The following is an 18067-nucleotide window of genomic DNA, read 5'->3' on the forward strand; positions in this document are numbered from 1 at the left end:
GTAAATTAGTAGCATTTTTCGTCCCAGGTTAGAATAATCAAGAATATTTTTATTGAAATGATAGTGTTAAATTGGTCTCTTTTCAGTACTCGTTTTACATGAGCCGGATAAAGGACAGACTGTACATATGACCTCGAAGCGGGCATACAATCCTATAGCTACAGACACCAACTCAGACACATTTCAATTCACAAGGTAACTAGTTTTCAACAACAATCATCAATAAGCTTTGATCCTATAACTTCATTACAGTGACAATATATAGTTTAGGCCAGCGTGCCCGCAGGTAATTTTTTTATGTAGTCCTTTGCTAAAACAGCTTATAAATAAAAAATAAATACTGAAAATTAGCCATATCATATATAGAATTACGTATAATACGTATCAAATGTGTTTTGGACACGGCATTTATAGTCAAAATAGCAAGATGGTTTAATATGGACTTGGAAGCTGCCATCGTTTGGAAAATCAAGAGTGGGTTACAATTATTTTATCTACGAAACAAATGGTTAAAAGGTAATGTTTGAAATTACCGTTGTTAAACAAGTCTGCCATACAGTCTGAAGCCATTATCTGATCGAGCTGTTATTGTGGTAACAATCAGAAAAATGTATCGGTTTGACTGTTTATACAATTGTCAAGATTTGGCAATATGACACTTTAGCCCCCGCCAGAGGTGTGATTACATACTGAATGAACACAATGGGCTCATTCCGTGTGCATATCCACCCCTCTGGCGGGGGCCAAAGTGGTTATATTTTATTATGTTTAGACTTAACTTCGATTATTGACGATTTTAACAGTGTAAGAATCAGTTTCCAATATTATATCTATACTATACAGCATGTATAAAATAAATATAAACTTCAAAATATCTCTTGCTTTAACAAAGTTGACTCAATGAAACAAATAAAATAATCTTAACATAATAGATCTATAACAGAGTTATATAATGTATGTTCATCAGAGAGGCAGGCACGATGTGCATCAGCAGATACAGACGAACACCCAAGTTGCAACAATATAACAAGAAAGAGTCTCAAACTATGTATGTATATGTGTATGTATATAACGATTCTTGGAACTAGTTTTATTTATATCAGCTAACAATTCAACTTTAAACTATAAAATGACCAGGTCATATTCTTTAAATTGAAATTATTTACTAACAATGACACGGACATACTGAACCAATAGAATTGTATCATTGTTTAACAATAACCGTAATAACTTAGCTGATGGCTATCAATAATCAAAATCATTCAGAAAAATGCTCATCATTTTTTTTAAGTAGTGAATAGAGTTAACCAATAAATACAAAAATATTCAAAAATATACAGGTCACTGAGCGAAATGCAGATGTTGTACTATGCAAAACAGAACAGCTTTGCAGACAAACAAGACAAGTTTTACGAAACAAGGGCTGTTTGTAAAACATGCATGCCCCCCATATGGGCTCTAAGTTGTAGTGACAGCCATTTTGTAAATATGTTTTTTGTCACTGTGACCTTGACCTTTGACCTAGTGACCTGAAAATCAATAGGGGTCATCTGCCAGTCATGATCAATGTTCCTATGATGTTTCATGATCCTAGCCATAAGCTTTCCTGAGTTATCATCAGGAAAACATTTTACTATTTCGGGTCACTGTGACCTTGACCTTTGACCTAGTGACCTGAAAATCAATAGGGGTCATCTGCCAGTCATGATCAATGTACCTATCAAGTTTCATGATCCTAGGCATAAGCGTTCTTGAATTATCATCCGGAAACCATTTTACTATTTCGGGTCACCGTGACCTTGACCTTTGACCTAGTGACCTGAAAATCAATAGGGGTCATCTGCTAGTCATGATCATTCTACCTATCAAGTTTCATGACCCTAGGCATAAGGGTTCTTGAATTATCATCCGGAAACCATTTTACTATTTCGGGTCACCGTGACCTTGACCTTTGACCTAGTGACCTGAAAATCAATAGGGGTCATCTGCTAGTCATGATCAATCTACCTATGAAGTTTCATGATCCTAGGCATAAGCGTTCTTGAATTATCATCCGGAAACCATTTTACTATTTCGGGTCACAGTGACCTTGACCTTTGACCTAGTGACCTCAAAATCAATAGGGGTCATCTGTGAGTCATGATCAATGTACCTATGAAGTTTCATGATCCTAAGCCTAAGCGTTCTTGAGTTATCGTCTGACAACCACCTGGTGGACGGACCGACCGACCGACAGACCGACAGACCGACATGAGCAAAGCAATATACCCCCTCTTCTTCGAAGGGGGGCATAATAATCATAGTACTGACTGATATTCTCATAACACAAATACAAAAATGAGTGAGTACAAATGAGGTTATTATCTAAACATTGTTTCAAAAATATTATATAGGCATTGAAATAATATATTTTGTTCACTTGTTGAATGGTTGTTCCAATGCTGGAAAACCCACATAAACAAACACGGAACCAAACTATCAGTGTATGACTCAGAGATATACAAGCACAAATATAATGAAAACATTTATATTTAATCTGTTAATTTCCTAAGTAAAGTAATTTGCGACAATGGTATCTCTAAATCTTCTCCCATCCGATACAGCCTTAAACATATCTCCCTTGGCAACCTCTTCTAAAGGTTCCGAATCAGCTGCTGGTTCCCCCACATCAACCGAATAACAGCACAGGCAATGATGGTGCGTAACATGGGCATGCTTCATTCTAATCTGTTATAAAAAGTTGGAGGAATAACATTGACAAATAATGTTTCATCAGAAGTCATTGTTAAAAATGTTGTCAAATTTGTCCCCAATGTTTGATGCAGAGTAAATGGTAACAACTTCTTTTTGTCCCGAGTGTAACAATTAACTAATATCTTATGTATTTCTTATGAGCTTTAACAAATACACAAAAACACATCTAAAAATGTTTAAATTGTTTTAGCTGGCATTCAGTAATATATCAGTACTTCACAGTAATACGAGACAGCTGTGTATAATGCTGTTACATTGACTTGTTCAAGATGTCAAAATGAGTTGCATTTATTCATATTTAGAATATTCAGCATATTTTTCCGTCTATAAGTAAGTTGAATTTAAGAACTGAAGTGTGTCTTTGGCATGCACAAATAATGTTAAGTTATTAATAACTTTTTTTCCAACTCTTAGACTTGATATGCCTAGAAATATATGATGATGTCAATTTCTATTAACCATCTGTGTTGATTAAATACATTTTTTATAATCTTTAATAAATTTTATCATTAATAATATAAACAATTTCCTTACATACCTCACCATGAAGGACATGAAAAGTTCTCTTCCAAACCCCGAAGGCCCTTTCAATACTGTTTCTGGTGCCTATGCGAGCAGTATTGTACTATTCCTGAGCTTCTGACTCTGTGAAAACAGTTAAAAATATGTTGATAATTTTAATACTGAACTATTTTATTGGAAGAGTGTTAGTACTTAGAGAATCAAGTAAAATCTATTTCATAATTATATGCGTTGATTATATGCTTAGCATACATGAAAATTGTTTTGTGTGTTTCGTTTTGTTCTGCAGTTTATCAAAAAAACAAAACCTGTGTCATTATAATATTCCACTAAAAGAAACATTGCAATTTTCAACTAAAATATGTGTTTTGCTGGATACATTAGATATGTATCGCTACATATACCAGAACATGCCAATGCGACGTTGTTTTAGACTTATTCGGTGGAGAAAACGGTATTCCTTGACATGTGCGTGCTCAACAACAGTTGTTCTAGAAGTTGTCCGTGTAGAACAGCCATGTGCGTGTTCAACAGCAATCGTCAAAACCAATCGAAACTCAATTTTACCTTGAAAATAACGCCATTAGAAATCGATGTATCCATTTTTTGCCAGTTACAATGCGTCCGCATAAACAACTGGTACTTAAACAGTGCTAATTATTGTGAAAACAGTGATATTATTGTTAGTCCGTGTACAACAGCAATTGACGGTTCATGAAATCGCAAAATATTCCATGAGTAATCTCCACACTCCGACCATCCAGAGGAAAACGGTTGATACTCTATGAAACCGCTTCCGGCTGGCCCTATGATAGGCGTTATCCGATTAAAAACAAGTAAGTAATAAGGAAGATGTACCTGTTTGAACACTCAATTTTTCAATCTAAGCGAGGCATCGGCGGCCATGTTTTCTCAATTCTGACCACGTGATTCCCCCCATTTATACATATGGCACTGCTAAAATAAATAGTGTTGAAAACCGTATAACTTTAAAATTAAATATTGTAACACGTTCTTTATACATGAAAACGTTACTGCCTATGGCCTGACATAAAAACTCAAACAATTCAAACAATTAATTCATTTGTTGTATAATAAAAATCCATACTTAATTGAAAAATCACTTAATATGTTTTAATACCTATTGATGTACGGTAATATTTATAGCTATGAGCTTACTTTCATACAGGTGGTCCTGTTCAGGGTTATCAATTGCCGACCTTTCGCGCGTCCAACACTGCTGGATGCGCACCTGTGAAATAATATATGAATTATTTAAGACACCACGCAGTAAATTGTAATATCTGTAAACAAATGCAATCTATGGATGTATTGCTCTTTGTTCGGTCATTTGTTTTGTTCCGAATCTATAGTTATGCAAGCATTTCAATAAACAATCAAAGAAGAAAGAAATTGTCAAATAATTTGGAATAACAATAATACATTTTTGGAAAAAGATGAAAGTCGTTAATATTGTATTCATATAAAAAGCGATGATACTTGCTTAATCAAAACATTTTTGCCATGCAATCAAAACAAATTTGTAAAAGACACGATAAGTTTTATGTATGAACGATGAAGAAACAAAGTCTCACTCAGAAAATGGAACGAACTCAATGTAATGGTACTCATTCTTTCGCTCCCTGAACTTCAAGCATGTAAATCTCTTCCAAATCGTTATTGCTTTTGAAATGATTTCGCGCTCTGTGTCATCTGAATGTGATAAATTATTCAACTCTCAAAAATAAAATACCATATACATTTGATGTATAACTTGGCTTTATGATAATTTTACTTATGCAAGGTATTTACGGTAAAAAAAGTAATACATCCAACGCTCAGTCGTAACATACTATACTATAGTATGCCAAAAAGCATTCAAGTTGCCAAATAGCTTTTGAAAAAATGCTTTATTCAGAAGGAACAGATAATGGAAACAAGCTTATGAACGCTATGGAAGTATTTTCACAGTACTTATTTTTTAAGGGACTGAAGAAAAATACAGGGTCAATCTAAACTAATTATCTTACTAAACTCTTTGTCTATCAGGTAATTTATAATGTCATTAGGCCAGCGTTTATCTTCCGTCGCAGCATATCTTTTTCTTCGGAAGACAGAATCCGAAATATTACGGTAATGGTAATCATCGCCGCGTTTATATTTCTTCCTATCAAAGCTTTGTGCGAGACTTGAATTAAATGTCTCTTCAGAATTATTGCTTTTGCTGAAAGAGAAACCAAAGCATGTATTCAATTCGAATTTGATTTAAAACAGAAAATTGCAAAAATGAATAAAAATGTTGACATACAACTTGTTATAATCCACATTCGAATTTATTTTAGACCCAATTTGTGTACCTGAACGTTTCTGCACTATATTAACTATAAGTATTACTCACATTCTAAAGCAACTGAAAATTTATGTTGTTTATATGAACTTATTTACATGTCTATGAAGCTTCCTGAATTTGTTGCGACAGGTTTTAAAGATTCAATTCAAACTTGGTTTAAGTGCGGTAGCAGGCCTTTGCGTGGACACTATGTTTAAAAGGATTCTGTATTATAAAAAAAATTACATTAGATTAACGTTTACTGATATAAGAAATTTAAATATGTTCGTAAAAGTACGTTATCTACAAATGTCTGCTTTTACAAGTGTTAATTTGTTATATTATAATATAAAACTAACCTGAAAACTCGATCATACGTGTCCCTCTCCAGGATCATGCCGTGCTGTATTTTAACGAGCGTTTTTCTGTAACCTTTCATTTTGTACTTGTACCAACCTGACAAATATATTGATACTTGTACCGCATAGTCTATCTTTAAATAATACGTGTTGTTTTTCTTTAACTTATATCTTCACACAATCATTTTAGGATTAAAATGTAATCAACCTTTTTGCCGGCAAGGACCATTTACGCCATAGATGAGTTAAAGAGAGATTTAGGTAAATAGAGATACACAAATATGTTTTTTTGGTATTACTTTGCCATGTTTATCATAACTAACTCCAAACGCAAATATAAATTAATCATTATTGTACAAACGGTACAATGAACTATTTTGATCAGACTTTAAAGTAGCTTAGTTTATCTGAAAGTTGGTATGACAAAACGCTTACACACTGACTGGAACTTAAAAGCTATATGTCTGAACAATAACACATCTTAACAAAAATGTTCTTAAAATATACTCACTTCTAGTGTAAGCTTGTTGTCTTGTCATTTTACCTGAATAAATTAAAAGGAAATAAATGTTTGTTAAATAAATGAGATACGAAGAGCAAAACTAGCCAATAAGCTTTGAAAAAAAACTACAAACTAGAATATAGTAGTGTGCAGTAGCGTATCGTAAAGATCAGTAAATAACAATACATTAAGTGTTAATTACAGTGCAATGCTACTGCGCCAGTGCCGCGTTTTTTTTGTTTATGTGATGGTTACTTGGAATTTCGCCGCTTTCAATAGTAATTCAATCATATCACATCGGTCAGGTAGAAAACTCATGGTTTAACTGGGTAATATTGTTGACCAATACAAATATATATCTATGTCTGTCACTGAACACTTCCGAACTTGAATAAGATGTTGGGGGAGAATGCCATTTCCGATTAAGTCACTAGGACAGAGATCGGACCAGTGCTCTTCGGCTATGCTTTCAATCGCTCTACAAACTCAGTAAGCGCGGCATACGCAAAACGATACGATATTGGTAGTTAGTTTAATTTTTAAGTTTGTGTCTTCCTTCGAACAGCTTAATAACGTTTTTTTTTTGTTGTTTTTGTATAAGTATCTGTTAATGAAATATTAAAAGTTACATATTATTATTATCAAATAATCTCCCAACAGTAAGAATAAAATAATCAAATAATATACTGTTTCATCCATTTCAACTTTTATGTATCAGCAACACAATCAGTAAAAGCGTAGATATATTTTCATAACATCTTCCAATATATTATAACTTATTGTGTGTACTTTATCTTTAGCTAGGTTACAAACAAATGAAACGAATTATGGCATTTAAATAATGTTCCTTTTTTGTTTGTTTTCGCCTATAATTCAATCGTCCGAGGTCCGATGGAAACGTGCTTTCTCATCAATCTTTCCGATCAGACCACATACACAAATGCTGTTAGTGAATGCAATGTGTTTTAATTGATAAATGCTTTCTCACCAGTGTTTTTTCGCTGCATTGTTGCTTCTGCAGTCGCTTTATCTAATCGTCTAAATACGTCGTCAATGGCTGACTGCGTGTTCTGGCAAAGCAGAACCTGATTATAGACAAGATGGATATAAATCGTCATTTGAAAAAGAGGTAACATTCCAATACCGACATGTCAAGGTAGAGCTAAATGACCAAATGGCCGGTATTTTTGCTAGGCTGTTCATGGCATGCAAATTGTTAACACTCAATTGATCAACTGACAACTCTTTAAAAACGTGTCTGTTAAAAAACTACAATCGATTTGACACTTGATATATATGCAAATATTGCGGGTTGCTCAAATTCTCTTAAAACTCTGCGTGTTCACGGGAAAGTTAATTAACATACACTATGTGGTGGTTTTATTTATAAATAGTCCATAAATAGTCAATTGTGATGGCCTTCGCCGCATAAATTACACACAGTTACAACAATATTAATAATCAACTACACCAATCACCTTTAAAGTGCAATATTCGTACTTTTCACTTTAAAAAATATTCAGATACCTTTGCTTAAAACCAGTATTTTCCTCTTAACTTGGAATCTAAAACATCTGTGGGTGATCCATGTTTATATACTGCCTAGTTAGGCGTGAAACCGATTAAAATACTTAAAATGAAAATACTAGTTGTCAATAGTAATATATTTTCCCAATCCATATATTTTCCCAACGTCATGTAACATGATATTACACTAAATATAAATGTTTTCGCATTGACAAGATGAAAAATATGTCTTAACATGGAACAAAACTAAACAAGATATAAATCTTATTCAAAAGCGGAACTCGTTTGTTAGAACGTTTTGGTTTATATTGTTTGGTTTATGGACCACAATTTTGTAATTCGGACAACCCGTGTTTCATTTAAAAAAAAAAAATCACTTAGGCATCTATTTGAAAATGGATAATTATGTTGTTTCCTGTTTTGATGTCATTATGTTCTCAGGTTAGGTTATCAATGACTTATTATTTTAAAAGTTTGTATTTGTTAATTTTTCCGTTACTGAATATTAGACTCGTATTATAAAGAGGACTTTTATTTACTTTAGGGCGAATACCGATAAATATTTCCTCAGTAAATGGATGCACCGGGTAGCAATATTGGGTCGGGTGATGAAAGTCAAATAAATACAAGCGAAAGATCATCTTTCCCTCCCGAATGATCATTATTAATCAACGTGATTTAAGAAAACAATTATAAGCCGCATATTTTATATAAACCCTTTAATAAACTTCAGGACCGCCTTGACAGAACTTAAGTGCTCTAACATTGATTATGTTTATTTATATTTTATCTTACATTATTCATTAATGTTATGTAAGTTTATATTGTTATACCAATTAACGTGACAGAAAACAAGAGCACCGCATAACGGGTGCAACGGTCGGCTGCGAAAGCTTGTCAGAATAGTTTTTTAGAGGTCACAGTGACCTTGACCTTTGACGAAGTGACCCAAAAATAGGTGTGGCGTGTAGAACTCATCAAAGTGCATCTACATATGAAGTTTCAAGGTTGTAGGTGAAAGCACTTTGATTTTAGAGCCAATGTTAAGGTTTAAGCACGACGCCGGCGGACGACACGACACGACGGCTATGACAATACCTCGGGTTTTCTCCAAAAACAGCCTCGCTAATAATATGTTTATGTTAGTATGCAGCCGGTGTTCTTTTGAGTTAGTCTGAAAACACTGTCTGTCTGTGTGTCTGTCTGTCTGTGTGTCTGTCTGTCTGTCTGTCTATCTGTCTGTCTGTCCGTCCGTCCGTCCGTCCGTCCGTCCGTCCGTCCGTCCGTCTGTCTGTCTGTCTGTCCGTCCGTCTGTCTGTCTGTCTGTCCATCCACCCGTTCGACAGCCCGCCCGCCCGCCCGCCCGTCTGCCCGCCCTCCCTTCCGCCCGTCCGCCCGCCCGACCTCCCGACCTCCCGCCCGTCCGCCCGCCTGTACGTACGTACGTACCGTTTGGATGTATGTACATATGTATGCCATTATGCCTCTCTTTCTCTCTGTGTGCCTCTCTGTCTCTCTGTCTGTCTGTCTGTATTTTGAAAAAGGTATATTAACGACGTAGCGTTGAATCTGCCTTCTAATTTAAAAGCATTCGAAGTTGAGTGGTTATGCTTAAGATTTGTTTCTGTTGATCCTTGGTTGCACTTTTAATGCATTTTATGGTTATTGTAATTTTTAGATCAATTTTTACAGTTTGTAGGTATACGTATTTAATTACATAATAACGAAAATATGGTGTTCAGTATCTGTAAAACCCGTACATGTTTTATTTATTCCCAAAGGAATTAACGAAATTATGAACAAATGTGATACATTTACTATTGCATCCAGAAAGCAATTACATTTCAAGCGATTCACAATTTAGGTTTTGGGCAAGGTATGCTCTGAATTGCCAAGTACGTATGTAGACTTTCATTCTAAAATCACCTTAAGCGTTAAGATAGTAACTAAACGATTTCAAGCAGAAAAAAAATTACAGCAAAAACGAGATGCGTTTTATCTTCTGTTTTTGCCTCACTTCAAAATCTTGTATATATTTTCTGCAGAATTCAAAATGTAAAAACATGCGTTTGCATGGAAAAAGGAAATTAACTTGCTAAAACTAATAAATATTTGATAATTTCAGAGTATTAATTGAAACTTACTACAACAAATTTATTTTAACCATTAATATTTTACCAAGGCTGTTAAATAAAATCAACGTCCACAACTACGCCAGATTTGACATAAGGATCTACACATAGAGTGTAATTATAAATAAGTATAAGTTCACAATGGTACATATATGTTGTATTAACATAGTACTAGTCTAAAGCAAACACATAGGTCTGACATGTCCATTAATATATGCCAAAATTACATCAACAGTAAGACCAAAAGTGTTACCAATTACCTAAATAAAAACATTGAATAGTAATATTGAAGAAATATATTCAAAGCGTGCCAATACACCTGTCATTTTGTTTGCTTTAACCGAGTGTTATCCTTTTTTATTTTGTAAACATTAACATATAATAAGTTTAATTTATTTACTGAAATAAGTTTGTTTTTTTTAAACATCGATATGAATACATACATTACTTGTCGTGTATCAATTATTGCGTAGTCATATAGGTATCATGCTGTATTTCCCCAACCCAGTCATGTCATTTGTGTTTTCGCTTCTGAACTTGATATTAAGCAAAGCGTAGTATTGTGTTTATTATAGGAAAAAAACATCTCACTTATGCTCGAATTGATACTTTGGATATACTGCGCTAAAGCAACACGACAGTTATGAGAGATTGTAAATATTAATTTAATAAACAGCAATTTTAATGTTTTAGCCGACTTGACCCGAAATTTGTAAGCGTTAACGAACTCGTGTACATTTGAATGGAACCGCAAATGCGGGTATTTTCGAAACCCGTTACATCCTTAAGGTAGTTCAATTTGCTTCATATTAACCGTAGTATATTTAAGACAAAATATCGCATACTGTGCTATGTAGGCTAAGACAACATTATTTAGAGTTAAAATACGGTAGATCAAAACACGTATGTGTAAACAATAATCATTAACTGGTATATGCTCCTTAAAATATTAACGGTCGAACATGTACGATCAAAGAGTGTTCTGAAAAAAGAACGTATTTCAATATTTGTGTGTGTTTTTTAAGACGGTCGTGAAATCCAAAAGCGCAGTATTAAACACTTATCTTAAATCTGTTTAACATGCTAAAAATAGTTAATTACATTCGAACGCCGTTAAATGGCGCAAATGTCTGATAGTTGTGACTTGTACCAGTAGACATTTTCGCCTCGACCCAATTCGACATATTCTGTATGCATTGTACAAACTTGATAGCTAGGATCATCGTTAAGCAATCCCATTATTATTTAACACCAAACTAAAAGCGATAAAGATGAATTCACGTTGTTAAGAATCACCATTTATTAACTATATAGATACTTACCACGCAGCATAATATAACGCATGCATGTATATTCCGCATTTTTCAATCAGACTCTACTCCCAAGCGCTCCGTTGTATCCTGTTTATAGAGTGCTTTACTATTCCGGAAACCATAAGCGCCTTCGCTAAGCGTTGGAGAGCAAGACAATTACACACTATCCGAGTTGGTGACTGTTTAATAAATGAAACATTTGCTGAAATATTTATAGCTTCATTTTATTTAAGCTGTTCGTTTAAGAGATATGTTAACAGATTTGTGAAATGTCATGTTTTGTAAACATTAATAATTATAATATCAAGAAACAAGAGGGTCATGCAGGCCTGACATTGATCAATGTCCGATTATTCATCAAGAACAACATTCCAATGATGCTTTATCAAGATTTAATAATCAATGTAGCTTTAAAGGGATCATTTCACGGTTTGGTAAATTGACACAATTGAAAAAGTTGTTTCAGATTCGCAAACTTTCGTTTAAGTTATGATATTTGTGAGGAAACAGTATTACTGAACATTTAACATAGTCCAATATATCCATTATATGTATCTTTTGACGATTTTTGAAACCTAAAAATTATAAAGCGTTGCAACGCGAAACGTTTGAATAATTTGGAGAGTTCTGTTGTTGTCGTTTAAATTTACGAAACTACGAAGATTGCTAATATAAGGTATAACATTCTTGATCTCATATACCCGCCGGAATAGCCGAGAGGGCTAATGCGTTTTAACTTCAGACTAACTCAAGGACTCCGGGGGTCACTGGTTCGAGCCCTGGTACCGGCTACTTTTTTTTCCTTTTTTTAACTTTATTCTTGATTTTTTACTGGCGCTTTTAAGATCCAATGTTTATATTTATCAATATAAAGCATTTAATGACAAACTTCAAAATAAGCCAAAATCTGTGAAAAGGCCACTTTAAGAGTGGCAATAAACATAGTCAATGATGAACTAGTTTTTGGACATTAACTGCTCCATATGAAAACAAAGCCTATATTGTGTCTGGGCAAATAATTTGACCAAGTTTCTTTAAGGATAATAAATATATTACTCTTCTGTGGCAAAATGATTATGGACGCAGAGGTTCCTTTATCCAACTTAGAAGCCTGTAACATATAAGCCTGTATGTTCTATCTAGCTTGAGGAGTGGTACCACAGGTTTTCAATGATGTTTCCAGGTGAGCTACGTTTTCACAGACTAGTTAACCTAGCCTAGACAAAAGAAAATAAACATTCTGACTGACCAAAATACATAAATATCAAGCAATTCATTTGGCCTCTTGTGAAGGTACAATTCTTTTACAACTATTGTAATGTGGTCAACTTTGGGAACCCTAAATTATGTCAAGGCAAACACTCTAATTCGGCAAACATGGTTGCATCTAGAGCTGTTGAAAGGCCTTCAAAATGACGAAATTATTTTATGTGAAAACCGAATCATGACCCAGAATTTAAATTCCGTATATTTTGTCAAGATAGTCATGTTGACAAGTTTCATGGATATTAAGTCCTACAGGAAGCTTCTTAAGTGTATAAGCGGTTTGAATATATTTGTTATGATAACTTAGTTTTACAAGCACGTGCGTCACACGTGTATCCTCAATTGGATAGTATTAGGATAAGTGGACATCTGTAGTTGTTTTTTAATGATGGGTTTTGCTTTTTTCCTCGGTGTAGTTTCTCATAAGATTGGTGTGTCGTTTAATTTGTGTATATTTCTAATAAATGGATGCGCGGATCGACATCGTGGTTGCGGTCATCTTAACGAATCGCTTACTTCATCCTATTGACTTATCTGCATTTTGGTGTTGTAATTATGCGTTTACCATGAAGTTGTACAGCAAAGAAAGTAGTTCGGTCGTGCCGAGTTTACCAAGAATTAAGCAACAAAAAACAAAAACAAATACTTATCGATAATGCCCTAATTTTGGAATTACAGACAAGACGGTTGAACTGCTATTGGTAGTTTAATAGACATAATGGTGACATTCAAGCAAAATAAACCTGAAATTAAGTTATACAAACATGAAAGAAAACTCAGTTCCCATTACTGGTACGCCGTACTTCTCTGTCGATTCATACCATTACAGCGTGAATAAAGATTTATCGATCATTTTAATGAACAGTGGTTAGAGTTTGATGTATCAAACTACATAATTGTAAACTTGGTTTACTATTACTAAACATAATATAACAATCTCAATAAAAAAACATCGTTTAATATGTTTGATTTAATCTCGACGGAGCACACACATTTATTCAGTTGCTGATACATTTCTAAACTTACCGGCTATTTAGTTGTTATCAGTATTGCCAGTTAAATGCACCGGGTTTCAATTATCGCACCGGCATGTTTTATTATACAATAATACCATGCGTTTAATTTAATGTAGACAAACTTGACTTGTTCAAAGATTAAAGCACACAGTTATACGGATCAACACCCATCATACATAGTCGTTGAATATGCGCGTATTTTAGGCAAATCTCCCGTGAAGGGTTTTGTCATAAATTGCTTGAGATAACTTTTTTTCGGTGTAAAAGTGGAATGTCAGTGGCAGACTGGCTGTAATTATCATGTTTGAGGCGATGCACACTTACATCAAGTGTTTAATGAATACAAATATTTAGTGCACAATGCTTGTGATTTCTGTCTATCTACTTGTGTGTCCGTCGGTCCGTATGACCGTATGCCAATTTGTTCCGAGTGTCCGTCCGTGTTTCCTTATTTCCGACTGTCAGTGTATCTATTTTTCCGTTTGCATGTCCGTCCGTTTCTCCCTGCGTCCGTAAATCCGTCTGTCATTTTTACCGTCTGTCTGTTTGTCGGATATACGGATATACGGACGGACGGACATGCGCACTTACATACGGAAATAAGGACCCGCGGACTGAAGGAGGAACAGACGGACGGTGGGACGGGCGGACGGACGGACGGGCGGACGGACGGACAGAGAGGCAGACAGAAAGAATGACAGACGAATGGACGGGCGGACAGATATACGGACGGACGGACTGACGGACGGACAGTTCAACTGCTATATGCCACCCTACCGGGGGCATACAAATCATACAAGCATAAAGAAAATATTTTAGTTTTGACACATTACTGATTTTTTTTCGAAGTATCACTCAGGAAACAAGAATTATTTTTGAGAACATATATGCAGCAAAAGTCCTCCCTGTGACCTTGACCTTTGATCTCTTGGTTTGAAATAACAAACCTTGACCTTTGATCTCTTGGTTTAAAATAACTCTGCGTACTATCCTTCATCTGACAAGCCAGCATACCAATTAATACCTAGATGAGCAATTTCAAAGATACATGTGACCTTGATTTTTTACCGATTAGCCTCAAAATCATAGGCATAATTGCAAGTAACCAGCAAAGCAATTTAGATGGTCATATGTCAAAGCGTTCTGTAGATATTGTGTGGAAACAAATTACATCAAATTAAAGTATGTGACCATTACTTTTGACCTGACGACTACCTTTCCAACCAAGTAACCATGATAATAGGTCAAAGCTTTCACTAGATATAACGCAGAAACCAATGGTCTACTGACCATCCGACCTATATACAGACCTATAGACAGGTGAAAAGCAATATATCCTTGCTTCTTTGAAGATGGGCATAACACATCTTTAAGACCACGTGTGATTTAAGGTTTTAGACCTGATATCTGACATTTTGATTTTCTTTTTCTTTCTTCACATATTTCCTACTGCTATGGACTTCTTTGCGAAAAAGCGTACGCTTTACCTCTATGGTTGAATATTTATACAAATATCTTGTTTTCATTTTTACTAAATGAATATCCTAGTTTTAGGCACATATTAATAAAATGATTCGAGGTAACGGAAATGTATCACATAAGGCAATTTAGCACAAAGTTAATTATAGACAGGTATAAAACCTTAAAATCATATATCTACCAAATCCAGTAATTAACCTGTGTATTATAGTTAGTTAGCAATAAAGTATGAAGTACTGTGTGCCCTTCTGGTCCCAATGACGTGTTAAAATATTTATTTGGATGTTTAATTCACATTCTTCTGTTATAAATTGTACCTCTAGAAATATTAAAAATGCTTGGAAAACTTCATACATGATGATAAGTGGGTTTGTTTTGCAGGAAATGCAGTCATGTTGTACTTAGCTGACAAGCTGAAGACCGCAATCAAAAAATAGGCTTCAAGCAGTTGTCAGAAACTTTAGATACACAACACCGTCAGTTGATGCAAAAAAAGATGACTTAGAGGAAAATATGATTTCTATTGAGAAATCTTACAAGAAAATTCTGGAAGAAATCAAAGCTTTACGTAAGACAATTAATGATTCTTTGGATCAACTAGAGATGAATACTAAGCAGGCATTGAACACATTGCTGGCCAACGTGAGGACATCTATCCAGACTGATATCGAAAACTGCAATCAGTCTATCAAGAGTATAACATGCGTAAAAGAAGATTGGCTGAGAAGAAAAGAAAAAAGTAAATCACTGAAATTTATTAAGTACAGAAAATGCTGTGACCAGTCCCTCAAGACAAAAGCATTTTTACGAGCCATGACAACAAAGAATGAGATGACACTATCCTTTAATCCTGATACAACCATCAAACAAACCCTGTCCACCCTCTCTGTGTTGGGACAAATACTCAGCAACCTTTATCATCCAAGTGATGTGAACTAACCATCAGTGACACGTGATCCAAAGCAAGTCATCAAAGTGAAGAGTAGTAAGAAGTATGATGTGAAAAAGGAAAATGATTTGTATGAATGCTGTTTATCAGGTATATGTGAGACAGTTACTAAAGAACTCATCATCACAGACTTAAACAACTTAAAAGTGAAGCTGCTGAATGACCCCTACAAGGTGGTGAATCACTTTAAGTAGCCTACAGGACCACTGGCTATGTGCAGTATTGATTCCAATCTGGTGGCTGTTACCGTTTATAACAGCAGTAGGGTCTATTTCATTAGAGTGACAAATGGTAAGTTGATAATGGACAGGACACTGATGCTCGATCATGGCTGCTTCGGTATTGCCCATCACCAGGGTAACCTGTACATTACAGAAGGCACAGCTCTGTGTCATTATTCTTTGGATGGAAGGTTGGGGAGCAAGATGTATGAGGATACATCAAGTAAATTTACAGGTACTAATTATGACTATCATAATTCCAAGCTGTTAAGACCCATGATTTTACTGTCATTGAAATCAATAAGTAACAACTTTCATATACCAGAAATCTTATCAAACAAATGTATGATATGTAAATAATGAGCTAAACATGTTTAAACGAATTACAAAATGTTGCTTTGTATGCATATAAATAAAAATAAGAGCCACGCTCGGCTGCGGGTGCAGTTTTGAATAGATGAAAGCTTGTCAGATTATTTTTTTTAAGAGGTCACAGTGACCTGGACCTTTGACCTAGTGACCCATAAATGGGTGTGGCATGTAGAACTCATCAAGGTGCAGCTACATATGAAGTTTCAAATTTGTAGGTTTAAGCACTTTGATTTTAAAGCCAATGTTCAAAACCATGACAAAATGTTAAGGTTTTAGCACGACGCAGAAGGCAGACGACACGACGATGGACACGACACGACGAGCTGGCTATGACAATACCTCGGGTTTTCTCCAAAAACAGCCAAGCTAAAAATTATCATAATAATTTAACAATTATATATTGATGTTAACCACTTAACCAGTGTATCCAAATAAAATGTATCACATTCACAATACAATTGGTCTTTATACTTGACAATTACTGTACTTCAATGTCAACAAAGTTCTTGTATGTTTAATTATTCGTGTTCATTAATTTAATCAAATGTTCTGTGTAAGTACTAAATACTACATGAAAGTTATACTTTATTACATAACAAGAACATTAGACTTACTATATAGTTACATCATGACCATTATTTCCATACATAAACAACATCTCATCACTGTCTTTCACATCACAGTTTATCGAGCCTCACATACCACAGTTACCAACTGTGCAGTGAGTCCAGATGGAGCCAGGATATATGTGGCCAATGCAGCCAGTAAGCAGCTGTTGACATTGTTCAGGGATGGCCAAGTGATCTCCACACTCACTGATCCTGCACTGGACTGGGGACATGTCCTCTACTTTAAAAACTATCATCCACCTGGTATCCATGTAACAGACTCTAAACAGGTTCTGGTATGTGGAGAGAATTCCCACACAATCATCCAGGTGGACAAAGATGGGAGACAGACACTGGCAGAGGTGGTCGCAGCCAAGGATGGTGAGGATGGTGTGACTTGCCCATCATCTGTCTACTACAGTAAGCGCACAGGCACACTCATTGTGGGAATGTGGAGGATAAAAGACATTATAGTGTTTAAAGCAAAGTTAAAGACACTGTGACCAATATTGATATAAACACTGATCATTATAAACAGTTTTACACCTTTGTATATGCTGGAAAAAGAAATATTCAATATTTCCTGTATGAATCTATTACAAATCATTAAATTTAAATATGCTCACATTATTTGCAAACACAAAAAACTAATGTTATTAATTGAAAGAGATTTGAAAGGATTGTACTAACACGGAATGATTGTCTATTATAATGGTTT

The 18067-nt window shown here is 34.9% G+C and overlaps 1 protein-coding gene and 1 long non-coding RNA gene across 2 annotated transcripts; both read right to left on the reverse strand.

Moving 5' to 3' along the window:
• Window positions 1-1420: 1420 nt before the first annotated feature.
• Window positions 1421-2291, reverse strand: LOC127838921 (uncharacterized). The gene is made up of 3 exons (XR_008030036.1): window positions 1944-2291; window positions 1654-1798; window positions 1421-1508 (listed from the first exon to the last, which is right to left on the reverse strand). It is a non-coding gene; the product is annotated as an uncharacterized LOC127838921 (long non-coding RNA).
• Window positions 2292-5283: 2992 nt separating this feature from the next.
• LOC127839910 (uncharacterized) lies at window positions 5284-11602 on the reverse strand. Its single transcript, XM_052368301.1, has 5 exons — window positions 11448-11602; window positions 7455-7551; window positions 6476-6508; window positions 5965-6061; window positions 5284-5500 (listed from the first exon to the last, which is right to left on the reverse strand). The coding sequence occupies exons 1-5, from the start codon at window positions 11484-11486 to the stop codon at window positions 5284-5286; spliced, it is 483 nt and encodes a 160-aa protein (XP_052224261.1). The 5' UTR covers window positions 11487-11602.
• Window positions 11603-18067: the final 6465 nt, after the last annotated feature.

Source organism: Dreissena polymorpha, chromosome 7 (assembly GCF_020536995.1).
Source record: "Dreissena polymorpha isolate Duluth1 chromosome 7, UMN_Dpol_1.0, whole genome shotgun sequence".
NCBI classification, from domain to species: domain Eukaryota; kingdom Metazoa; phylum Mollusca; class Bivalvia; order Myida; family Dreissenidae; genus Dreissena; species Dreissena polymorpha.

Excerpts from the sequence above, each read along its gene's own strand:
- LOC127839910 (XM_052368301.1), bottom strand. The coding sequence starts at position 11,486 with ATGCGGAATATACATGCATGCGTTATATTATGCTGCGTG. Across the intron at positions 6,062-6,475 it reads ACAACAAGCTTACACTAGAA|GTTGGTACAAGTACAAAATG; the intron begins GTGAGTATATTT and ends TATATTTGTCAG. Across the intron at positions 5,501-5,964 it reads ACGTATGATCGAGTTTTCAG|CAAAAGCAATAATTCTGAAG; the intron begins GTTAGTTTTATA and ends TTTCTCTTTCAG.